Source organism: Podarcis vaucheri (genome assembly GCF_965113315.1).
Source record: "Podarcis vaucheri genome assembly, chromosome: 10".
Lineage (NCBI taxonomy): Eukaryota > Metazoa > Chordata > Lepidosauria > Squamata > Lacertidae > Podarcis > Podarcis vaucheri.
Genome location: NC_138748.1, coordinates 22,403,569 through 22,430,878, shown reverse-complemented (window position 1 = coordinate 22,430,878; position 27,310 = coordinate 22,403,569). Strand labels below are relative to the sequence as shown.

General features: G+C 38.9%; 2 protein-coding genes across 4 annotated transcripts in view; one reads left to right on the top strand and one right to left on the bottom strand.

Moving 5' to 3' along the window:
- Nucleotides 1-24,596, top strand: part of LRRN3 (leucine rich repeat neuronal 3) — a 45,168-nt gene extending 20,572 nt beyond the window's left edge. Inside the window, exons 2-3 of one of the 2 annotated variants that reach the window (XM_082239664.1) lie at nt 18,849-18,912; nt 21,609-24,596. In XM_082239664.1, the coding sequence (XP_082095790.1) occupies nt 21,958-24,084 (2,127 nt within the window). In that variant the 5' untranslated portion in view covers nt 18,849-18,912; nt 21,609-21,957 and the 3' untranslated portion in view covers nt 24,085-24,596. The remainder of the gene's footprint in view (nt 1-18,848; nt 18,913-21,608) is intronic. The other variant, XM_082239663.1, reaches the window with a different exon arrangement.
- IMMP2L (inner mitochondrial membrane peptidase subunit 2) overlaps nt 1-27,310 on the bottom strand; it is a 480,193-nt gene that overhangs the window by 291,046 nt on the left and 161,837 nt on the right. The gene's annotated exons all lie outside the window — the stretch shown is intronic.

The window sequence follows — 27,310 nt, the reverse complement described above, 5'->3', positions numbered from 1 at the left end:
AAGGAGTCTGCATAAGCTCAACAAGCAGTCAAAAGAATAAAGAGCTCCAGACGATGCAAGTTATGAGAGATTCAGTGTATGAGGCCTAATACTGGACTCTGGAAGGGACTCAGATAATTAAAACTTGGGCTGGTTCTAGATCTACTCTAGACTGATACATGAAAGTGACCCCCCAAACACTCTGAAGCATATTATCATCCTATAAAACAGATTTTATCCTACCACATTATGTCCACTTAGTCTAGGAATCAACAATTTCTGAAGAGTGTACTAGCAGAAGAGCCCCTTTAGTAGGAGATAAATGCTCCCAGGGCAATCTGAGCAAGGAATCACCAAAGTTTAGCTCCAGAGCCTGATTTTGGTATTGTGAAAACATAAAAGAAAAGTAAATGACCTTTCCCTCTCCACTGCGCAACCACACCTAATTTCTTCATATGTGAGATTAAAGAACTTTCCAAATCAAACATTGTAACTTTGGGTTGAGCCAGTGTGGTGTAGTGGTTAAGAGTGGTAGACTCGTAATCTGGTGAACTGGGTTCGTGTCTCCGCTCCTCCACATGCAGCTGCTGGGTGACCTTGGGCCAGTCACACTTCTGTGAAGTCTCTCAGCCCCACTCACCTCACAGAGTGTTTGTTGTGGGGGAGGAAGGGAAAGGAGAATGTTAACCGCTTTGAGACTCCTTCGAGTAGTGATAAAGCGGGCTATCAAATCCAAACTCGTCCTCCTCCTCATCATCATTTTTTTCTTCTTCTTGCTGTAAACTTCCATGCAGAAAAGTAGTTTTGCTTATAGAATAATAGCTTTCTTCCTTCTTGAAAATACTGGAGGACATATCATTTCTTCCTCTTCTTGCATGTGTCCAAACTTTGGGGCTTTGGTCTAAGCATGATCACTACACCTCTTCAAGAACGGAAGGAGATTTTGGATTGTCTCCTTTTTGATTCATCTAAGTGCCACGGTGTCTTCTTTTCCAAGTTTCCCATCTGGCATATCTATCCATCTTTGGTCTCACTGTGTTCCCTTCTTTGTCATCTGTCATGCTTCTGTTCTGTACACAGCTCTGAAATTCGAGCTGTAAAGATCAGATCCCCCCTTCTCCTACTGTATGTAAGAGTGAGGTGTGAACAGATGGACAAGCTTCTGTTGCCTTCTGGATATGCTTGGAAAAGGACAAGGGCTGAGAAGCAGAGAAATCTGGCAGCTTCTCACTGCTCCTGCCAACATAACAACATGGAAGCACCATCTCTGACAAAACACCATTGGTGGACATTTAGACAGAAAAACATCCATGTCAAAAATATCAGCAGCAATTTGCATAGTCATTCCAACAGGAACACTCACACCAACCAGCTACCTCTATTTTCTTGACTCGTCTCATGTTTCTTGTAAAGACAGAAATGGCCATTCAATTGATGAGCTATATCTCATGACAATAAGCAAGGATGGATGGTTTCCAAAACAAATGACAGACACTGAATAGTTAATAATCAAAGCATGCATCAGCATCAGCATCATACACAAACCCTTTAAACACCAAGCCAAAAGAGAGAAGCACTGTTTTAGATATAAACATTGCATTGTCATAGTGGATCACCTTCAGAAGTAGATGATTAAATTATTATTCTAGTATTTAATTCAATCAGACTGAAGAAATAAGAGTGCAGCCCAAACAAATAGCATGTTTGTACTCCCCTGGGCTACAATACAGAACAATCAGTTCAAAAATAATTGGGGGAATTTGTGCTGTGTTTAGAAAAGAATTCATTTCATTCTTTCATTCAACAATTCCATGAAGAATCATTTGCTTAATGGCATTTCTAATACGCTATATATTTATTCAAACTACTACTTAGTGTATGAGGAAGGAAAACAATTACCATGGATGTGAATCCTAATAAAATATAACCAAAGGTAAGCTAGTATATCATTTGTCGATTTTGCAAATTGCACTTAAAGCATCCTTTTGTTCCTTACTTATTCAACTAGTTAAAATGCATTGTATCACTGCTAAATCAAACCTTTAAAAATGCATTTGGGAGATATTAAGAAAATGAAATATGCACCCATATCTTTTTTAATATTTTAGAATTAAGAATGTTTTAAGGTCTTTTAAATGCTATCTGATCACCCATAAAGTATAGGTTTGTACCAGTTCCTGCAACTCAGCAGCTTGTGGTACAGACATTAGCAACTGATAATGCTTATCACCATGCCTTGAAAAAGACACATGCTGATTCTGAATGGGCAAAGCATACAGAGTCAAAGCAGAACAACAGATTCTGCCTGCAGGAGACTGCTGTGCTCTTCCTCCAGAGCTTACCATCCAGGCAATTCTGCTATATACATGTACACATACTCTTGAGAACCATACTCCTCATTACAGAGAAACACAGGAAACAGAGGAAGACCAGTGATTCATCGAACTCAGTAGTTCTATCACGGACCAGCAGTGTTCCCAGGTTTCAGGCAGAAGTCTTTCCCAGAAGGATATACAATACTTTCCCATGGGTTGGACCTGGGCTGTTTTGCATGGAAACCATGTGCTCTGCTACTGAGCTACTGCCATCTTTTTTTCTATGCTATGGGATGTTCAACAAAATAAAGAAGACCGGCTTGTAAGACTGCATTGATCTCCACGTGGACCCTTAGCTCCATGGAGCTTTGGACTGTGTTCACATTCTGTGAAAAGATCAATGGCACATTAAGCACTTAAACAATTTAGGAATGATACATTTCCTGCACCAAAGGCTGTCAATCAGTGTTGACAAGGGGAGAAATCGAAGATTAGCAGATAAGATGCAGTACAGTCATACATTAATGGTGGACAAGTTAAGGTGACACTAGGGCAGTTCAAGAAAGCAAATACTATTGGAAGGGATTTGGAGGACAGTAAGGCAGTAATAAAATGATGTTTTATTCTGCAGATCCAACTCAGAAAATGCTCTCCACATTCATTCACAGAAATACAATTATTGGAGTAACCCATCATTAGCCTCTATATTAGTTCTGACCAGCTGGCAGAAATGGCAGAAGGTTGTTATTGCAGTGGCAAAATTTTAGCACAATTTCAGACATAAACATAGCAATTCCTATGCATCACCCACTGCCTTTATGTGCTGGCACAGCAGGTTGCAGGATCAGGTCATTAAATATTCTCTCTCTAATTCTGAAACCACTATCTAATAAAACTGTTAACAGTAGTAAAAGTCAAGACGAAGCTTATTTTCAGTTGAAAATAACTTTCATTGTAAATGTTTGCTGTAGTCTCAAACTTTTATTCCCTTTTACTAAAAAAGGGGGGGACCTGAAAATTACTTTGTATTGCATATAACATTTAAAAGGCATTTTATAATTAATTTTCCCAAACAAATATTTTTAAGATAGGGTTGTTTCAAAGGTAAGTGAAAACTACATGCAAGAATAACAAGGACTTTGTATTTATGGTCTTTCAAGGGTCTAAAAAAACCCCAACACATTTTAATTGGTGGAAGTAGTAAAATAATAATCCTGATTATGAGTTTCTATAAATGCCATTCTAGCTCTGATTAAATGTCACAGGCATAGACTTGTTATTTAAAAACCAGTGAGGCATAATTTGATAGCTATAATGAAACTTCCCAAAGATTTGTCTCTGAAACACTGTTCTCTGCACATCAAAGAGCCTTCGTGGCATAAAGCTCCATCATGTTACTTCTCCAATTTGCAGGAGAGGAGGGGGAGGGAATGGGCCAAATTTTTCACTTAAATAGGTATAATGGGAATGTGGAATGACTAAATCCATGCAGACTTTTGCATGAATTGGAGCGGGGTAGATCACACACCCCATCGTGCATCTCAATTGACATTTAACTTATCTGACCACTGGATCACCAAGTTCAAAATTCATTTGGGCATTTATTTTATCATTATATATTTTAGAAATTTATGCCCTGTTACTGCAAATAAGGTGGGACGCGGGTGGAGCTGTGGTCTAGGGCTTGCTGATCTGAAGGTCAGCGGTTTGAATCCCTGCGACGGGGTGAGCTTCCGTTGTTCGATCCCAGCTCCTGCCCACCTAGCAGTTCGAAAGCACGTCAAGTGCAAGTAGATAAATAGGTACAGCTCTGGCAGGAAGGTAAACGGTGTTTCCGTGCGCTGCTCTGATTTGCCAGAAGCGGCTTAGTCATGCTGGCCACATGACCCTGTACACTGGCTCCCTCATCCAGTAAAGCGAGATGAGCGCTGCAACCCCAGAGTCGTCCGCGACTAGACCTAATGGTCAGGGGTACCTTTACTGCAAATACAGAGGCTCACCCACTTGTGGGGGCAAACTACCACCTGGTATATTGACTGCCAGTCTGCTCCCAGGCCAAGATCAGTGTTTGGGCATTAACATCTAAGTTCCTAAAAGGCTCAGAACAAGAATACTTGAGAGACTGCTTTATCCCATTTATACCCAATAGATCACTGCGCTCTGCAGGACAGTTTCGCCTTAAATTTCCCAAAAGAGCATGTCCATTCCACAGTAACTTGGAGCAGGGCTTTCAGTGTGGCTGCCCCGGTTCTGTGGAACAACATTTCTGTTGAGATATGACACAGGAACCTGCTGTTTGTACTTGCCAGAAATAACCAAACACAGTTCTGTTTCAGAAAGCTTTTTCAGATGGGTAAAAATATCACTATTTGGTGGTTTACTCTGTATAGCTTTTCAATCTATCACCAGTTCTTCTTTGTAGCTTTTAAGAAACTTTAAAAGCTTGTGGTATGTTTCTGAATCACCTTGAGACTCATGTGGAATGCGATTCATAAATTGATTAAATAAATAATAGAACTTGTCCCATGGAAGACTCCAATCTGCATTAACCACTAAAGGCTCCTGGGAACAAACAGGAAGTCTGCACTAGGCATAGGCTAGAAGGCAAACCTAAGTTTTGTGACTGCAATGTAGGAAACAGCTATCAGTTTTCAGTATTCAGGTGCAAGCAGCTGTATAGAAGCAGGATGGACTAAAGATACAGAACAGAGTGGGTGGTGATTGTTCTTTTACCTCTGCAGTGTGGAGTGGGATAAGCTTGCAGACACCCCATTCAAGCCTTTGCCGTTTAAGACCTTGATTAGATTCTAAGTGCTGACTTAACTGCAAACTGATTCATTTAACTTTGGTAGCTATCGCCCACACAATCTATTCTCCCCTAGATGTAACAGTGCTGGCGGTGTTGCTATTCCCATTAGTTCCATCACAGCACATTGAAGATACAAATGTTTGAAAGAGGCAATTTGGTGTACAAGAATCAACAAGTAATAATGAATTATTCCAATCATTATTTATCCCCCCCCAATCATTTCTGCAAAATGATGTTGTCAAGAATGCCAGTAACAAATAATTATCTGCCTTTTCACATGGAGGGGGTTACTTATTGGTGACTGGCAAAGAAGGCCTACAGCCAAAGTGATTGTGAGACTCACACACAGAGTGAAATAAAGTGTACGAGTGTGTTTCTGGAAGAATAGAGAGAGAAATTTAACCCATTAATTTATGTAGAGTAGTTTGGAATATAGTTGTACTATGATACTCCAGATGAGTTTAAACTTATTCAATGAAATGTGTTGCTCATGTAAAATTTGTAGCAATGTGCATAAACATATTTAATAAATGAAATGCATTAAAAATGACGCTCACCACCATAAGTGGTGATAAGTAACTGTGCATCAGTGGGCAGCCTGGGCACTGGTTCTAGAAAGTTGATTAATGGGAAGGTATTCTTATGTGTTTTGGACTCTGTAAATGTAGGATTGCTTTAATAGCAATAGCAGTGATTTTTTTACTCAGGAAATTGTGTTTTTTTTTAAAATAAAAAAACACAACCATAATACCAGTTTTGTAGAGTCAAGGGGGAGTTTTAGACGTGTGTTTTCAGGACAAACTACTTCTGAAGTTTCTAAAGTGAGTTGTGATATGGTTTAGTGGTCTGCTCATCAAAGAAAAAGTCCTACCCGGCACATACAAGTCCTTGGGCTCAACCAATGCATCTCTTTCAGTTTGCAATACTACACTAAGTGTATCAATCGGCACAATAAGTATGTAAAGCTACATATGTGCCTAGAGTTGAGCACTGACTGCATGTATTTAACAGATAAATCTATGGCAATCTGGTTAACAGACCAGAGCTAATTATTTCATTTCTAGACAAAGTTATGAAACCTGTTGGTTTTTAAAGTACATACAGAAAAACAAATGGATATCGTAGGGTTGTTCAACAGTGGAACGGTCTCCCTTGGGAGGCTGTGGACTCTCCCTCCTTGGAGGTTTTTAAAGCAGGGCAGTTGGGGACCCTGAACTTCAGTGATTCCGATCCTACTTCCAGGGCCATTTCCAGAAGGTAGCCATGAGATGAATGTGGGCCAATAAAAGGAACCAGAATCCTGAAATGGCAGGGGTGTCATGTCCAGGAAGTTAGAGAGTACTATTTGCTGCTCTGCCTTAGAAAGCAAAGTGTCTTTGGCTAGCCTTGTACGCCATCTTTAATACTGTAATCCAGGGATGGCTAACTCACAGCTCAAACCCCACAAACATGTACAGTGGTACCTCAGGTTAAGAACTTAATTCGTTCCAGAGGTCCGTACTTAACCTGAAACTGTTCTTATCCTGAGGTACCACTTTAGCTAATGGGGCCTCCCGCTGTCACCGCGCAATTTCTGTTCTCATCCTGAAGCAAAGTTCTTAACCTGAGGTACTATTTCTGGGTTAGTGGAGACTGTAACCTGAAGTGTCTCTAACCTGAAGCGTCTGTAACCCAAGGTACCACTGTACTTTCATTTCCTCCTGTGAACCTACATTGTTTTTAGAAACAACAGCAAAAAATTGGGGAGTCAGCCACAGCGTTGGTGGGGATGCGATTTGCCCCATCCCTGGTCATCATACTGAACTTTTGATGAGTGGAGAGGAGGCAAAAACAACATGCATTCCTCTGTTTACTAGCATGGAGCAGCTGAGAAGGAGAATTGTGTGCATGCGCGTGTCTACCTGCATGTGTCAAGTATATGAGAAGGGGACTTCTGCCAATATTTATTGCTAGCAGCAGAAAGTTGCCCCCCCCCCAAGCTCACCTCTCCTACTATAATCTGTCAGACTGTGTTCTGTATTTTATCGGGTGTATCATTGTATCATTACTACTACCAATGGTTCTTCCAAGGATGGAGAGGTGGGGAATCTTAAAAGAAAAGTAGGTTTTGTTTTGCAATGTATCTGCTTTCAGAAAAATGAGATCAACTCTCAATGCTAGAGTAAGCGAAAGGAGCTTCCATTCCCTTAGTAGGTTAACAATGTCCATCAAATAATATTTGAAGGGCAATACACATGTCTGAAAACACAGAGTAAATGGGTATCTTAGGACCTCAGCCAATCACTTTGTGTTTTACTATGTGCTTTCAAACAACACCATTTATATGCTGCATAAAGTACAGTGTGAACAAAATGGTGATCTGTCTTAGCTGTGAACAAAACAAAACAAAAGTTTTGTCCTGTAGATTAGAGATATTGAACAGTTAAGGTATATTTAAATAATCATGCCCAGATGACAGCTTCAGGTTTGGAAATATAATTTGTTTTGCCAATCATGCACAAAGAATAAACTAAACATGCAATGTTATTAATGAAGTGCTCAGCTGAGCAAAAGCTATAATTAAAAATAAATACAAATCATTTTTCCCTGTAATTAGATATGGCTATATCTCTACAAGCTGCTAATTTATGAGCATGCAAAAATACCCCACTCCAGCTAATATAAAACACTGCAGAGACCAGAACCTCAATTTTCAAGCTTTTACATAAAGCATTTTAATGATTAATATCCGCTTTGCCAATTATCACTTGTCAGTTCTAGTGTCCCACAACTGCCTTTGTAACTATACAGATGTCTTAAGTAAATGTAAAAACACTCATTTATGCTTATTGCTCCACTGTGAATCCATTGTATTATCCCTCCTAGACCAAGATATCTTTCAAAATTATTTTAGTAATTATAAAATAAATGCATCTTTTATGGATGTTTCCCCAAAGATTTAGAAGGGTCTTGGCAAGACTAAGAACAGTTAACTTTCTTTTCAGCAAACCTTTGTTGATACAGTGACTGGAATATCCCAAATAATAAACTCTACAAATCGATAATCATAGTTATTTTCTCTTCTGCATTTGTCTTGTTTTTGTTTTAACCTGCATCTAGTGGTGTCGGTGCATATTATTTCTAAGACTGCGAATCTACCATATACATATGGGGGGGAATGTTGTCCCAAAAGAATATCAGCTTGCCAAACTATTTCTAAACACAGCACAGAGACAAGGCCATGGAACAGATAAGCAACAATGCCCAGTAGATAAGAGTTTGGGATTGTATCTGGATAAGCAGAATTCCAAACTTAGATTCATTGGAGATCTTGCACAAATGGTACTTAATCATCTGTAGAAATTGTTTCTGAGGAAACCAATGGAAGATATAAGATACATTTTGTAATATATTTATTTAAGCTATTTACTGCATTTATATCCCACCTTTATTCCAAGGAGATCACGACAGCATACATAACTCTCCCCTCCCCCCAATACATTTCACCCTCACAACAACCCTATGAAATAGGTTAGACTGAGAGACCTTGACTGGGCTAAGTCATCCAGAGTGTTTCATCACTAGGCAGGGATTTCAGTCTAAGTCTCCTTTGTCTTAGCCCACCTGTCTAACCTAGTGTTTCCCCAACTTGGGTCTCCAGCTTCTTTTGGACTACAACTCCCATCATCCTTAGCTAACAGGACCAGTGGTCAGGGATGATGGGAATTGTAGCCCAAAAGCAGCTGGAGACCCAAGTTGGGGAAATGCTGGTCTAACCACTACACCTTGCTGATTCTCCTGCATGTGTTGCAGCTTGCATGCTGCGTGGAACAAGCTTTGTGCATGTCTAAAAATAACTTATGCTGTTACAAGCCACCTCAATCTCTGCACAGCAGTGAACGAGATTCCAGGTGTATTTGCCCACCACCAAGGTCTGTGTTTCTTTGGGGGAAATTTGGCACAATGGAGACTAGTGCACATCAGCAGCATCCCAAAACACTCAAGTTTAGCCTATGGCAGCATCACCAACACCCTTTTTTTACTCTGCAGCCTATCTTGGTCTCCAGGGCACATACAAGCATAGTTCCTTCTCTGCTTCCTAGTACCATCTCTGCTGTTCTTAAAAGCTGCCTTTATTCATTTGCATTCTAATACCCAGTTCTTAGAATATTTTAATAATAATAATAATAATAATAATAATAATAATAATAATAATAATAATAATTTATTACTTGTACTCCACACATCTGACAGGGTTCCAACAGAATAGAAAACACTTGTTGACTGACTAGGATTAAAGGCTGGTACACACTTAGGAAGTTTAACTAGCTTAGTTAACTATACACTAATTCTTGATGCTCAGAAGCAGGTCCACACACATATGCCAATACACATGGATCTTGGTTACATTCCCAAGGTCTGATACACAGGTTTTACACATAAATGCTAATTAAACACCTCAAACCTGTTACATTACCCTCCCTTCTAATACACACTGAGACTGCCTTATAACATACAAGTTCTAATTAAATCCTAATATTTACCAAACCTAAACATTTAGCACCATGGATCTATTACATTATATTTTTCCTTTTTTTCAGTCAGGCATTAATTAACTGTGAATGTCCATGTTCGCTAACTGTCAAAATGCAACAATCACCTAATCTGGTGACAGCAAAAACTGCAAAAAATTAGCAGGGGCAGTTAGAATAAGATGTGTTATTTGATTATTGATGTAAACCTCCAGAATGTATTTTGTATAGTTACGTTTTTACCTCTATCTTCAGTTCACTTTATGTTATTTTATTGCTATGGCTAGTGGCTGATGCAAATAAAGATTCTTCTGATTCTGATTCTGCAACAATCACCAGTTTGTGGACATTCACTGTAACATATAAATCAAGAATGAATTATGTGGCGTGAAAATATTAGGGGGGAAACATAGGAAGCTGCCTTATACTGGTCCGTATTATAGACCAGTATAGTCTACATTGACTGACAGTAATATTCTATATTACATACAGACCGGATCTACACTATCTAAAAAAAAAAAAAAAAAAAACCGCTAAGAAAGAAAACACTATATAGCTCTCAATGCAATTTTTAATTGACTGCTGTATAGCGCACCCTGGTGTCACATTTTTATAACACATTTATAATGTTATAACCAGTATAGATTAGTCCACAGAAACCATTCATGCATTTCAAAGGGTTATTTCTTAATTCAGATATTTACTTTGTGGCTCCAATCTGGTGGAACACTCTGTCACAAGAGACTAGGGCCCAGTGGACTTGACATCTTTCTGCAGGGCCTGCAAGACAGAGCTGTTCCACCAGGCCTTTGGCCAGGGCACAGCCTGACTCCCTCCTTTGGCAATCTTCACAGAACTCTAGCCCAATGGTTGCCATCAATTTGATTTGAATTAATTTTATAATGAAATGATTTTAGAATGTTGTATTATTTTATTGTTGTTAGCCGCCCTGAGGGCGGGATATAAATAAAATTATTATTATTATTAACTTCCAGAACTTGACATCAGTGGAATTCAGATTCAGCACTGTACTCTATCAACTCTAAGTAGAATCCCTTTTCATCAGGGAAAAATCAACAGAGGAACAATCTCCTGCACTGAATCAATTGAATAGGCATGTCCTTCATAGGTGTGGAGAACTTCAGAAGCGTAGCTATCATGTTGATCTATACATGAAGTTATTCAATACAGGACTATTTCTGAATCACTGTATATTTCATACACAAAACGTACATTACTGCTGATAGGAAAACAACAACTGAGTATCTGGGATTTGAAACCAGCCAAACATTAAGAATGCTGCCAATATAAATAGCACTTTAAATGAGAGCAATCATATACATCCTATTCAGGCAAATGATTAACTGAGATGAATGAAATGAATGAATGGGTAAGAGCAGCCCTGCATCTCTCCCACTGGATATTTTGCTACCTCTGGCACAATGGCAACACACTCCAAAATTGCTACTGTACATATCTCTGTCTCTTCTATTACCTCTCCAAGCAATATTGTTAAAGAGTGGTTGCAGTAACAGATCTATTCATAGATCAACAAAAGCAGGCAATTCTGCTCAAATAACCCAATGCATTTTGAGTCACAGATGGTTCTTCACCAGGGGAATCTATAATTAAGAGATAAATAACCCTTAGCACGGACACACACACACATTTCCAGCATCTGAAATACCACCATCTAAAAAAATATGAAGATAAATCAGACTGGCTTGATGACAAACTCAGCAGCCAAAAACAACTGTGTAACTGTTGGCTGAGGTTATCAAAGGCAAAATTACAAGACTTTATTTTGTAAAAGTAGGAAAGGATACTGGTGTCTTAGAAATCCAAAAGTGTTGATGGAAAATGCATGGTTACTACAGTTCTGGCAGGGGTTTTTTTTTTTTTTGGTGGTTTTTTTAAAAAAATGGTAGCCGTTCAAACACATTTATCATATAAATTCTTAGAGCTGTGAGAAACATACCTCTAGATCAGAGTTTCCCAAACTTGAGTTTCCAGCTGTTTTTGGACTACAAATCCCATCATCCCAAGCTAGCAGGAACAGTAGTCATGGATGAGGGGAATTGTATTCCAACAACAGCTGCGGACCCATGTTTGGGAAACCCTGTTCTATGTCTCTGGAATGACTCAGGTGCACTTTGCTCCTATGTAGGAAAAACACGGGAGCAAGGAGTGGGATTGTGTAGAGTAGTCCCACCCTGATGTTGTGCATACTTCTCCTGACATCTGTGCAGATGGCACAAACATCTGTTAAACCTATAGCTGTTTGCAGGAAGGCTTCCCTGGAATCTGCAGCCGTGGTCACTGATTTTTTTACCCTACTTTCCATTAAGAAGGTTTTTATTTGAATTTATTTGGTTATATTTTTATTATCCTGTCAGCACCACCACATATATTCTCTAAATTGATGTAATTGCTCTGAACTGTTCTGCTAAACAAGGCGTTGTTGATCAATTAATATAGTTCTATAATAAATACTTATCATCTCCCCATCTCATGGAAAACAGCTGTAGGTTCACAATAATTTTACAAATCCAAAATAGTCATTAAGCCTAACTGGTGTCATAGTACCCAGACTTAAAATGCACTTGGCTCCCCCACCCATAAAACTATTGTGGGTTTCTTTACAGCATTTCTTCATGGTACTACTGTGCTACAGGATTTAACCATCTAATACTGTACTACTGATCATTCAATGTTTTGCTGTTTACTGCTGCCACTATGTGCTCCCTTCTAGATGTTCAATTCTTTTCCCCATTTCAAACTTATTTTTACTAGACCTTTACAAAAAATAAACTAATAAATTGGTATTGAATGTAATCAAATATCTGACAACATATTCTGCCCCATCTAGATGGAGCATAACAGGATTTTAAAATGTTGTGCTTATTCAAACTGGGTGGAAAGCCTGAGAAAAAATTAAAAGGGTTTGAACTGAACAGAGGGAATCCACTAACATCTATTAATAATTATTAAAACTCCCATCATCCCTGAGCTCTGGCTTTGCTAGCTAGGGGTGATGGGAGTTGTAGTTCAACAACATCTGTGGACCCACAGGTTGAGAAAGGCTGGTCTAACACATCCACTGCCACACCTGCAGATTTAAAGGAGAAGTAGAACTGTGTGTCATTAGCATATTGCTGACAACAAGCTCCAAAACACCAGCTGACCCCATCAGCACTTTCATGTAGATGTTAAACAGCATAGGAGGTAAAATTGAACCCTGGGGAACTCCACAACCCCATTGGGGCTGAAGAGCACCACCCCCTGGAAACAAGCATCCAATGAGGACCAGACAGTTAATATACAAAACAGTGCACAGAACAGAGTATGATTATATTCATTTTTAAAAACAAAAACAACAAACCCAAAGCTAAGAACTAAAAATTCCTATAGTACTCCCTAACCTATTTTTAGAAGAAGGATAGTCTCAAATGTCCTTAGGTATAATAGGCTTCTTGTGACATAAGAACTTTTCAGATTGTTTGCCTCTAACGGCCCAAAGACAGAGAGTTTATCCTGTCTTAGTTCCATACAAAACATTTTAAGCCTTTGGCTTTCCCTCAGGCAACATCTAGCCCAGAGAGCTGAAGGGGGGAAAATTAGGATTGTGATACTGGCTCAAAAAGTGAAGTATTGCAATTATTCTCTTACTATAAACTGTTTCAAGTACAAGCAAAGTCAAGGGAAAGGAGTATTAAATACAGCCCAATTACTTTTACTTTATACAGGTAAAATCATGCTCCCATCCCATTGTACAAGGATCAATCCAGTTTGCTTAATTGACCTTGAACCTCAGTGCCAGTACTTCTCTCCATAAATATAAGAGAGATCCTCTGGAAATGTAAATATAGCAATTTCAGAAGTGATATGCACAATATTCAGAATGAGACGTTAGAGACAGAATAATTATGGATAGTATATACTTCCCCAAAATACAAACCCCACACCGTAACATCCCTACAATACAGTATATGCTTCAGAAAGGGGTTTAGCCCTCTCTATCAGATAATGTAGAGTTTTTGGACACAGAGAAGCATTCAAAAATACAACCCTATGCCTGCAATCTGAAGTGGTACAGTTCAAAATGCTTCCACCTCATTTGACAAAGAAGGCTCTCGGGAGAACAAAGATTATAATGAATGTGTGGAAAAGTGAGGCCATCAATCCTCTTTTCCTAGTGCTTTTCTCTCATGGATTACAATTTTCCTACAATGAGATTATCAACGTAAAAACAAACAAACCCATAATATATGATGAAGCTGTGAGTAAGACTGCCCAACGTCCTGACTAAGAGGGTGAACTTGAGGGTGGCGCTTCCCTTGAGGGAGGAGCACATTAAATAAATGGTAAGACGATGCTTGGCAGGGAAGGGATACTAGAGGGTTATTAGCACTGTCTTGAGCTGGGATGAAGACTTCCCTCTGTCTCAAGGGAATTTAATAAAAGAGAACAGCTGATTCAAAGAATCACTGCACTGATAACAAAAAAGCTGTTCATGCAGAAGCCCTCCTATACTGCAATTAAGGATGGAAGATCTGAACTGCCATGTTACTTGTCCATAATATTCTACTCCTTCCTACAAATAATAAATTTTGTGTCTAGGCTGCCGTATCAAAATACTAATTTACTACTATTAAACCCCTTTAATCTGATAGTGTCGGCACTCATGATACTCTTCCCCTCATTTTGCATAAACACTCCCCTTTTTGTTCTTATGCGCTTGCCTCACTCACATAGAGCAGGTTTGCACATCATCCTAAGCCTATCTATGACTTAGTGAACATGTACAAGTGTGAGAGTTCCTACAGAGGAGATTTCGATGACTACATGCCTCCCCCCAGCTTCTGCTGCGAGCTGAGCTGAGTTTTGGCTTAGCGTGTCATCCAAACTTTGGGTTCTAGGTTTCTCCTGGTTTGCCTCCAGAAAAAGCATGCGCTGTAAACTCATGCTGTTTCAAAAGGTTCACATATAGTGCTTTCTCAGGATTTATTGGCATAAACAACCTCCTTGTTTTTCTGAGTCATCTGCAGATCAGAATCCCCGTCTCACATTACAAGGATGCTAACTATGATTTAAATATACTGGGAAAACTACACATCATCAGTCCAGAACAGAATATACTTACTAAACTAATGTGATTGAATATTTGGTTTTGCTCTTCATTCCCAATACTGGTTGTTGTTTTCCTTCAGATTTGTCTCTCTAGTCCAGGCAGGTAATCAGCACGCTTCTTCCCTTTTTTTTATTTGATAGCAACCTATGACAATTCTTACAGAAAAGCTTAAGTAACATAAATTACAGAATGCCTTTTTTTAGCTGAGTTTTCTTTGAGAGGCGGCTGTGTAAATACAGCTGTGTTTTGGGACTCCTCACTACCTCTAAATAGGCCAATGTGAGATGAACTGCTTTTCTCATTAGCAGCAGGGGATGTTACATTCAGACTGCAATGTTTTTTAAATAAAGCTTTCTGACACTAAACGGAGTGGGTGGGAAGAGTTTTCTAGTGCCTTATGATTGCATTCCTTTCTGCCCAATCTAACTGGTCCTTAGCTCCAAAGATTAAAAACAATGTCCTCTTTTTATCCATTCCAGCTCAAATAAGAGATGCCTTGAGAACCAAGGCATGAGTCATCAGTGACAGCAAGAGGCACATGCCTAATTAAGGCATACCAATCATTGTCTACAAGAGAGATAATTAGTCTGCAAAGGGTCACACTGTTTGAGAGTCCGGAACGTATCTGGGATTTTTTTGATTTTTTTTTTTTAAGCAGCCAATGTTGCTGTCATAGTTAACAAAGGATGCATTTCAGCATGGTAATATTACAGCTGCAAATTATTTTTAATGATGCTTACAAAAAGCAACATATTGATACTGGTGTTGAGAAAAATAACATAGTTATACTAGATGTTTAAGGCAGAATAGTCTGAAGAACCACTGGAGTGAACTCTTGGTTTTTCCATCACAGCATGGCTTGTGCTGTGTTTTATCAAGCTACTACTTTCTACCATTTATCAAAGTACTTTGTTTTTTTACCTTGCTGATCTTTCAAAAAGAGCAAGGCCCAGTAAGTGGGTCCCCACTGTACTAACCATTGAAGTAAAGCTGAGATACAATGGCACTCAAGGCTAAATAGGCTAATACAGGGCTTCCAGAGTTTAGACCAATTTTCTGTCCATGATCACGATATATCATGGTGTTAATAACAGAAACCATGCACCTGCAATATTTACTATATATTAATATGCACCTTTATGTGCACATTTTGTTGTTGGAGACTGGCACTGCAAAATTCAGAGAAGTGAAAATTTCAAAGGATAGCTGTGTTTCAGTTCCTGTATTGGTTCATGTAATGTGAATTAGGTGGGTTTGCATTAAAATGTGAGCTGAATTTCTCCCTCACTGATAGAATGAGTCCCAATAAACCCAATGGCCCTTCAATCCCAATATATATATACATATAATCAGACTGTACACCTCCAACAAAGATATTCAGTTCACGGAGGAAAACAGCTATGAAGAAAGTAAGATTTAATGTCTGGTTTTTTTGATAACCAACATGTTTCTGACATGACCTGCTTTACGTTTCACGTGTCTTTATTCATTTTGTATTAATTTTGCTTAGTTCCTAACAAAAGCTTGCTATAACAAGCAAATATCTCTGCAGTTGGCCTTTACAGAACAGAACATTGAACAGGTGCAAATAAAACACTTACAAAGTAAGGTCTCCAGCTCTAGCAGAAATGCAGAAATACAAACATATTAAGTATCTAATTCTAGTAAGCTTTCGTTTTCTTAAGATATATGGCGCATAAAGAGATCTAGTGAGTTTGCTCTTTAATGTTTAAGTAGCACTGAAGCCAGCTATCATTATAATGGATGGGAACTGAGGCAGAGGGAAGACACATATTTTGCAATGCAAAACCCATCCTTTGCCCCAAATAATGGTGACCTTAGTGCTTGTGGCAAACAGAAACTTTTACCCTAACTGAACTGTGACCCAAACTGCAACCCACTTACTTTGTCACACAGACATGAAATAAGACCAAGCTATTAAGAGCCAACCCAGGGCTCAACTTCTGGATCTGAGTTCAATTTCTTGGTCATGATAGAGCAGGAGTGAGCAACTTGCAACCCTCAGCTTAATTTCATGTGGGTGTCAAAGAGAAAAATGAGGAAAGGGGTACAATGGGGGGGATGTAAGTGAAAAGAGGTGGCAGAAAAGGAGAAAGAGCTCTGGCTCTGCCTGATTTTGTCACTGGTCTAGCACAAATGCCAGCATGTGTCCTCTAACAGATTATCCCTGTGAGGAAAGCAGTCGTAACCCCCCCCAAAGGGCTCCCCAATTCGCTGCTACAGGATGAGAAAGAAATTAAACCCTGGAAGAGTTTGTGCTTATGTGCGCTTTGTGTTTGTAAAGTTAATAGAGTAGTACAATCCATCTACTTTAGTATAAAGTCATCTATATACTGAATAACTCTGTATATTAAGCTAGAAATGTCTTAAATGCCAAACAGGAAGGAAATGAGCAGCTTGATCATTTCTCAGCATGCCAGTAGCAGCTGGCAGGTAGCAGCAGCACAGAGCTCTTTTGCCAGAGGCATATTAGCTTTTAACAAGAAAGTTTGCAGTCTACACTCAGACATATATGTTCCTCCTGTATATAAACTTAACACTTTTACTGAGCATTAGGAGACGTGTGTAAGATGTCTCACTCATTAATAAATGAAGCACTCACACTATCAAAATTTCATTCTGGTATTTGCACCTTGGAAAGAGGAATGAAATTTGCTGCATGCACGCACACACACACACACACACAAAATTAAATGCAAAATATAAATTTAAGTTCAGCCAAGTTTCATCTTCAGCAATGAAATGCTGTTGGGGTCTCACGCTTAAGTGCACTATATGTTTCAGGTTACAAAATAATCACACATGTGTCAAGGGGTGGAGGGGTAAGTAGATTTCTCCTTTCTGAATTTCATTTCACACAGAATGGGGCAAGAATGTGCTAATATTGTTACATTTGTGACAACTGTGCATTTCTTTCTTAGTATAACACACACAAAATGTTATACCTTCAGTTTAGGTGGTAGCTAGATAGGAAGTTGTTGAATACTCGACACTCTGGTGCCTAGAAGTTTAGTATGAAGAAAATGCTAGTTCTGAATCACCATTAGGTGCGTAGTAGAGTGCCTGGTCTTGGACATACAGGTCACTATCATTTCCTTTTAAGTGTTTTCAGGTCTAGTGAGAGGATAGTATGCTCTTGACACACTGACAACAAACCTTTTTGGCCAAACACACAACTTCTTTGTCCCTCTCTTCATATGCACAAGTAAACAAACCATGAAGTTCCTCCATTACCCACTGTTTTCCATTTTGCTTGAACCAGAAAACTAAGGTTAAAAGCTTTGAAATAAAGCAGGATATTAAACCATGGTTTGAAGCTGCCCTAATAACCTGGCTTGTTCCAAAGCTGTTACCATAGTAACCTGATTCAGACAAAAAATGGTAATTAATGGAAGACTTTGTGGATCTTTTGTTCCCACCACAAAGAAAGGAGAGAAGTAGCTATGTGCAATGCCAAAATGATTTCCAAAAAGTCCTTTTCCATTACCAACACTTCATACAACAGCTAAATAATCATTTCAATATTGTTTCAAGTATATATGCAAAGCATGAGGCTGCTTGTTATTCTGCTTGTTATTTCAGACCAAAATAACACATATTTAAACACCAGAATCTTGGTTCTTATTAATAATGGAACTGAGGGCCACCTATGAAATTTATTGGCAGTGCCTTCAAGGAATTATTCTTTACACAATGAATAATGCATACAATGTGGTGATGGACACTAGTTTAGACTGAGAATTAGATATATTCATGGCAAGTAATTCTACAAATAGTCAAAGCACTTTGTCAAAGCACTTCGTATAATTTTATTTATACACATAATTCTGCCCGCAACTAGCTCCAAATGGAGATTTCCTGTTCTCCAATGGATACGAAGCAAGTTAATCACCAAGGATTCTCACTCTCCTAACACCACAATTTTCCCTTCCCTTCTAAGCTCATCCCTTACTTTGGGCAAGAGATTGTAAACTTGATGCTCTGCAATGTTACAAATAAGCCAATACTAAGAGAGTATCCAGTCCTACTGTAAAATAACAAGGTTACTTGAGTTCATTGCTTAGTAACTTTCTTTTCTTTAGATCAAATCTGAAAGAACCAATAATGAAGTTTACCTGAAGGCATTAGCAAGGATAAACTTGAAAGGTAACACTGACCCTAATAGAAGAAGTCTTGTCTTTGCCTAAGAGCTTTCTGTAGTGCTAACTTCATATTTATAATTCTTCTAAACTACTGCACTAGTGTCCAAGAAAATTTCCCCCCGCCAAATCTTTAATACAGAAAAGAGGCCCATGTTTAAGTCTTTTGTCACCAGCAGCACATCCAGCAATAGGGACAGCAAGGCAATTCAGTTTGTGAAGCTAATGCCAGAGTTTTATTAACTAACCATTTGTGCAAATGTTCTTTTCTCTGCAAGCCTGAAGAGTACCTAATTTCATGGAACAGATTATATTTTGATTATGTTATTCTGTACCAGTGCTACTTTGCATTGCATATATATTGGCTCCTTGCCACAAAAAAAATGCATTAGAAAACCTCAAAACAACATAATGTTTCACTGACATGTTTAGCTCACACATTGTCTGATGATTTTATTTATACACATTAAGACACTGCAAGTTAGAAAGCTTTACACCTACATACAAAAGGGGGAGGGGTGGGGGGGCTGTAGCGGGGAGAGGAAGCCCCAATGCACAAGCAGAAGTTCATTGTGCGAGTGGACCGACACCATTTGATATCACCCCAATACTACAGGCTTGGAGGCATTACAGCAGGGTTCAAATTGCTACTCAGTCATGAAGCTCAGTGAATAACCTTCAGCCAGCCATTATATTTTAGCTCAACTTACCCCGTAGGTTACTTTGAGGATTATTCATTGGGGAGGATCATATCCGCTGCCCTGAGCATCTTGGAAGAAGGGTAGGACAAAAGCTTCATAAACACAGCTAAACCAATTGCAGTGCAGCCATTGGCCATGGCACCAACACCATGGCAAATCAAACCTCTTTTGAAGGTTTCTGCAGCATTTCAAGTGGAAGAGAACAACCGACAATAGAAATATGCCTTGGAAAGTCTACTGCGGATGCTTAAAGGATAGTGCCAATAATTTGTCGTTTGCCTCCTCAATGCCCAGAGCAGTTTCAAAACTGTTTCTGAAATCCCCGTTTAGCTAGAAAGCGGCAGAACTGGGATGCAAAGCCCCCAAGCCATTGACTATAATCATCAAATTGCTTGCTCCAAAGTAGTCCCACTGAAGTCAGAGAGATCAATGGAGCAATAAGCTGGAGGGTGTTGGTCTAAGGGTATTTCTTGTTAAGTCCCTTATTAAGTTGTGGCTCAAAGCATCCCTGGTCCAAAACTTGTCTCAGGCACTACATGGCCTTAAGGAAGCCATTATCTCACAGCCCCAGCCCCAGTGCTGTACAGGGATAATTGTGACCTACTTTAACGGATTGTTGCAGGGATTACTGAAGTCATTAATTTAACTGCCTTCAGTACCATGGAGTAGTGTGTGTGTGTGTGTGTGTGTGTGTGTGTGTGTGTAGAAACACACACATACCTAATAAAAATGGCTAAGAATATCTCCACTGTTTATGTATGTAGCATGTGCACACATGTATGTACAAGTGTGTACATAAAGGAACAGAAAAGAGCAAAATACAATTATGTGGCACTGAAGAGATGAAAACAGAATATAAAATATGTTTTAAAAAGGGAAATATAGATGGCTCTGAGAAAGATACTATGCCTCTCCTGCTGACACCAGCAGTGTTTATTTCAGATAATGTTTGTCACTAGTTGTCTAAAAGTTGCAAGTCAGTCTTGGAGATTAGCATTCAATGCCAACAAATGAAGGGAAGGAAGGAGCCAAATCAGATGTTAGTTCAGACTATTCTATGCTTTACATCTTGGAAGACATCCTTTGCCAGGGATGCAGTGTTTACTATCTTTTACCAGCAACATCTCAAAATACATTTATCAATGTCAGTGAACCATTGGCCTTATCATACAAGTTTGCAAACAAAGCTACCAGTGTGAATTATGACTTCAGGAAACAAAAGGAAAACAGTGCAAGATAGAATGCAACTTGATCTGTCGGTCATGTATTGCCTACCATTTTGGTTGTTTATTGAAAATACTGTGTGCCAAGCAATGTGCCACAAGACTTGCTGCTGATATTGCTGTAACAGACCCTGCCAGCCTTCTGGAAAAAACTGAGTTGCTATTATGTTTAACCAGATGTAAAGTTCTACAGTGATTTGAATTCTTATTGTACTCATTCTCACAAACATATTGGTCATGATCCCAAAAATGTACACACATTAGTAGATGTCGATCTCACCACAGATGATAGTGACACATGAACCGTTTGTTCGGTAGGTACCACATCACCAATGGGAGGAGAGGGCAGAACCAGTGCAGATAGAAGAACCTGTTCATTTACATTCACACACAGTGGATTTAAGTTCAGCTGTAAATTGAAACCTGCAGTGCTATATGGAAGTTCAATTGAACTCAGTGTGGCTTACCTTCAAGCAGACATATGTACTATTAGACATATTGCTGTGCTAATTGTATCAACATGCAAATGCTTAAATTTCTGAATACTTAGTGATTCTCTCTCTCTCTTACACACACACACACACACACACACACCTACATTGGTATTCTGTGACCAGATGCCAGCATTTTAGGCAATAAAGATTTTTCGGATCTGTCTGCCAGGTTGTCTAAATATCACCTGCAGTAAGCAACACAATATGTTTTCACCAAAAAATATTTCTGCTTATTTTGTTTAATAGCAGCAAGTACTAATTGTTTTCTCTCTCTTTATATCGAAGGTCTCTTTTCAACAACAACAACAAAAAGAAGGAAGACATCATGGAATCTAAACTTCACACGACTATATGATTGTTCTGCTTCCTTTTTGACGACCTCCTGGGTGGACCACATTTTTCAAATACAACTCAATATTTATTGTTCCCCAAATATGCCTCTCTTAACTGGACAAAGTGACTGCAAAGGAGCCACATATTTCCAAGAAAGAGAGAGTTGTTGTGCTTCTGCAGCATGCGTCATTTGACAAATGCAAGTGTTTGTCTTCTCAAATGACCATCTCCTATTGAACTTAAAAAACTGTAATTGTCCAATCCTTAAGGGCCAATTACTTTTCTGGAACAGTGAGCTAAGATGAAGGACATGCCATTCAAAATTCACTTTTTACTTGGCCTAACTATCACTGTGCTAGTTCAAGCTGTAGATAAAAAAGCAGACTGCCCACAGTCATGTACATGTGATATAAGACCGTGGTTCACTCCAAGATCCATATACATGGAAGCTTCTACAGTGGATTGCAATGATGTAGGTCTCTCAACTTTCCCAACCCAGTTGCCTGCTGACACACAGGTTCTACTTCTACAGGCAAACAACATTAAAAAAATTGAATACCCAGCAGACTTCCCAGTAAACCTTACTGGTTTGGATTTATCTCAGAACAGTTTATCATCAGTGGCCAATATTGAACTTCGGAAGATACCCCAACTTCTTTCAGTGTATCTGGAAGAAAACAAACTTACAGAGTTGCCGGACAAATGTCTCACTGGGCTGAACAATCTCCAAGAGCTCTACATTAATCACAACCTGCTTTCCACAATTGCACCAGGAGCCTTCACAGGTCTTTATAATCTTCTTAGACTTCATCTCAATTCCAATAGTCTGCAAGTGATCAACAGTAAGTGGTTTGAAGCTATTCCTAATCTGGAGATTCTTATGATTGGAGAAAACCCAATTATCAGAATCGAAGATATGAACTTTAAGCCCCTTATCAATCTGCGGAGCCTGGTTTTGGCAGGCATAAATCTCACAGAAATACCAGATAATGCCTTGGCTGGCCTTGAAAATTTAGAAAGCATCTCTTTCTATGACAACAGATTAGTAAAAGTGCCCCACACTGCTCTTCAAAAGGCTACTAACCTTAAATTTTTAGATTTAAACAAGAACCCCATTAACAGAATACGAAGAGGAGATTTTAGCAATATGATACACCTCAAAGAATTGGGAATTAATAACATGCCTGAACTGATATCTATTGATAACCTGGCAGTCGACAATTTGCCAGACTTGAGAAAAATAGAAGCTACGAATAACCCCCGACTGTCATACGTACACCCAAATGCATTCTATCGACTTCCCCGGTTGGAATCACTCATGCTCAACAGTAATGCACTCAGTGCCCTGTACCGTAGTACAATTGAATCTTTGCCTAATCTCAAGGAAATCAGCATACACAGCAACCCAATCCGGTGTGACTGCGTCATCCGATGGATTAATATGAATAAAACTAGCATTAGGTTCATGGAGCCGGAATCATTATTTTGTGTAGATCCTCCTGAATTTCAGGGCCAGAATGTGAGGAAGGTTCATTTTAGAGAAATGATGGAAATCTGCCTTCCACTGATAGCCCCAGAAAGTTTTCCCTCCAACATAAATATAGAAACAGGCAGCTATATTTCTTTACACTGCAGAGCGACAGCAGAACCAGAGCCTGAAGTGTATTGGATAACTCCATCTGGACATAAACTTTTGCCCAACACTGTTTCTCTTAAATATTATGTACATTCAGAAGGAACGCTAGATATCAGTGATATAACACAAAAAGAAAGTGGCTTATACACATGCATAGCAACTAATTTGGTCGGTGCAGATTTAAAATCCATTATGATTAATGTGGATGGTTCTTTTCCCCAGGATAACCATAAATCTTTGTCTATTAAGGTAGAAGACGTGCGATCTAATTCTGTACTTCTGTCCTGGAAAGCAACTTCCAAAATAGTGAAATCCGCCATCAGATGGACTGCCTTTCCCAAAGATGGAAATTCTCTGGCTTCTCGGAGCACTCGAATTCCATCCCATATAAAAGTCTATAATTTTACACATCTAACCCCGTCCACGGAATATACAATTTGTATGGACATCCCCACTGTCCAGTTACAGAATGCAAGGCAGTGTGTCAACATTGCAACAAAAGGGTTGGATCCAGCAATGGCAAATTATGAGAAGAACAACATCACTACATTGTTTGTCTGTCTTGCTACACTTTTGGGATTCTTTTGTGTGGTTTCTCTCTTCAGCTGCATCTCTCATGAAATGAACTGTGATGCAGGACACAGCTACTTCAGGAATTACCTGAAGAAACAATCCTTTTCCTTCAGTGAGCTTTACCCTCCTCTAATCAGTCTTTGGGATACTAACAAAGAGAAAAGCACAGCGCTCGAAGTCCAAGCAACAGTCATAGGTGTTCCAGCTAATATGTCATGAGATACCAATGTTACTGTACTAGTGTGCTAAACTGGGGTGCATAAGACTAAATAATTGTGCTCAATAAATAAGCAAAAAAAAAAAAGTATCCTTCTACAAAAATCAAAACCTTGGACTTAGCAGATGGTGATAGTTACAAATACAAATATTTGCCGGTGTGGTATTTTTTTAAAACAAACACCTGTCTTTGAAGAATTCTGTGCCAACCAAATTGTTTTCTAGGACTTTATAGTGTGACTTCTTACAATCTAAGAGGCACTCAATGCTGTCTATACAGTGCAAGTAGAGGAGAAAATTTTATGTATTTGTTGTTTTTTTAATTAAATGTAGAAATAGTGGAATTGAGTAATACCCTCCTCCTGTGTTATATGACACACATTAGCCACGAGTTTTTGCAGTGAACTAGAATTGACCCGTGGTGTGATGAATTGGACAAATTCTGTAGAGTAGAAACAGTGAGTATGTGAAACTTTTTTTATGAGGAAAAAATACATTTTTGAGTACAATCAAAATATTTTGGACTTCTTTCTTTCTAAATAAGTTCTTTTTTGGGATTTACTGGAACATGCTGTGCAACACCAACATTTTAATATCCAGTAAATGTACACAAACTTGCAGGCCTGATTGCATCAAATCTATTTCAGGCTGTGTACTTGCAATAAAGGACACAATAAAACACTTTCTGAAGTATTCACATAAATGTTTAGGAAAGGTGTTTCATTGGCTGAACACCAGGGCTAATTTCCACTACGTTGTGTTGTGTTTTGTTTTTAAAAAGAACAAAACAAAACAGCAAAAAATCTTATTAGAGCTGTATTTAATTTGTAATCTATGAAGCGCCCAGCAGTTTCTAGTCAAAATCATGGTACTACAATCATTTCTGTATATTTTAAAACAATTGAATGCCCCAAAGTCATGGATCCATTTTCATACAAGCCATTACCATAATCATTCCGATTTTACAGCTATTATTGAGTAGAAAACTGAAACAAGATGAGCTGTGTGAACATCTGCATTTACTTAACTGGGCCACACCACTTGAACTGAAAGAGTATTAGGATTAAAAATTAACAGAATGTTGTGACCTGCTGATATTGTTCCCAAAGGGAGCTGGTTGGTCACAATGGAAAACTGGATTTTGAACTAGATGTGACTTTGGTGTGATCCATCGGGGTTTTCTTGCAAACCATTCAAGAAGTAACTATTGTTAGCAATGAATCTTTTCTCTAGGTGTATCATGCCTTCAAACTGCATGTCTCAAAGAAACCAACCAGATTAGATTCTGTGATTTACCCAGACTCCATTCAAACCAAATGAAGAATTCTAGGTAACTCAGCCTGGCTGTGTATGCACATTTGAGTATCAAGACTTGGTATATCGAAAATATTTATTTGCTTTTCTGGTGCATTTGCAGTGTTCAGGACTAAATAATAATAATAATAATCCTAAATCCAATAGAGATTAAATCATCAATAACAACAAAAATAAAGAGCTGTAAAAATGAAAGCAGGTCAGATGCAAAATAACCATCATCACCAAAATAAGAGTCAACCACAAAAGTGTAGAATTCTGACTTACAGTCTCCCCTAATTTTGAGGAAAATATATACCACCAGAGTTGGAAATAAGTTCAATGATTACAATGTTAATAACTGGATTGTGTAGCCTGTTCATGTCAGAGCTGATGTCCACAAATTCCTAAAGAATTCACAAGAATATCAAGGACTGGGAAGAAACAAGACAGAAATGGCCAATATGCAGGGAAAATAACAGGGCCAGCTCTGCACAAACAGCAGGATGAAGTGGCCTGCTTCAGGTGGCACCATAAGGGAGACATGGATAAATGGGCAGGAATTGACTTCTGATTGGTGCTACAAGATGAGGGCACCATTTGGCTTCTGTAGGGGGGGGGAACTGGGCTGGCATTGAACAGGAAGGTATAGAGATGAGTAGAATGCCAGCAGCTTTGTCCTTAGAAAAAGGTAAGTAGCTGAGATTCAAGAGCAGAAAGAGAGACTCTATAGGTTAAAAGTATGCAATGCTGTCTCATGGATTTCCTGAATCATCAAGAGACAACTCAGTCTAGAAGGCTGAGGGTGGTTTGGGTGTCAGGAGTATCTCCTTTGGCGCAGTCAAAGATATGATATGATGACAATATGATGCTACACTCTTGCTGAAGTTTAAATAGCTCTGAGTATGGTCAGTGCCTGTAAAGTACCTGGGACCCCAGTACTTTCTATCATAGAAGAAAGACAGGGACATATATTATAAATGAATGAAAAAACTGCCCCCCAATTCTGGCCTTCTGTCTCAGCAAGGCTTTACATTGGTGGAAGGGAGCATTTTGGCTCAATGGGCCAGATTCTTATCAGAATGTGCCTTGCAGGTCAAAATTGACAGGTTGGCCATCTGTCAATCACCTATCTTCATAAATGACATCAAAGGATTTGGTGCTTTGAAGTTGGGGGCTTCAAAGTACTAGCAAGCAACATATCACTGCTAAAAGTAAGGTGTTCCCATCTTCATTCCACCAGCCACTTCACTGAAAACCCATTTGGAGTGAAACAGCTGCTGAAACAAAGCAGAGAAAAAACACTCAGGATGACCTTTCACATCAGCTGATGCAGATGGGAGTAAGCCAACCAAATGGCTGTCAGGTGTTTTGGAAACTGCTCAAGAAAGCTTTGACAAAGCTCTGCCCTTAACTCTATGACATCAGGTGTAGGGCAGGTAGGCATTGCTTGCCCAAAGCAGCCTTATGCACCAAATGGGAAAACCTAGTGATTGGCCTGCAAGGCAGAGGCTCCCCACCCCTGCTTTAAATAAATTTGGAGAGATAGCAGGACCTTCTCTTTGAGATTGACAATTCACTCAAATTAGGATGTGAAAATGTGACATTTCAGAGTCAAAATATAATTCGAAGGCAGGACACTAAAAACTAGAATTTGCCCCAAAGCCCAAAATTAAGTAACTCAAATTTCTTAAGAGTCTGAAAATTTACTTTTACTCAACATTTTAAATTTCAAAAATCTATTTAGGAAGTGTGCAATTTTTCCACAACCCTAAAAACCAGTCTAGACTTTTAATTATGCTGGATAAGAAGTTGACCAAGAATGTTATCTATACAAATCACAGTGCTTTCTTAGTGTTTATATGTCCTCTTTTTATACAGAGACTGCTGTGTTTGGTCTGCCACAGATTGTCACAACAACAAATCCCCCTTGAAA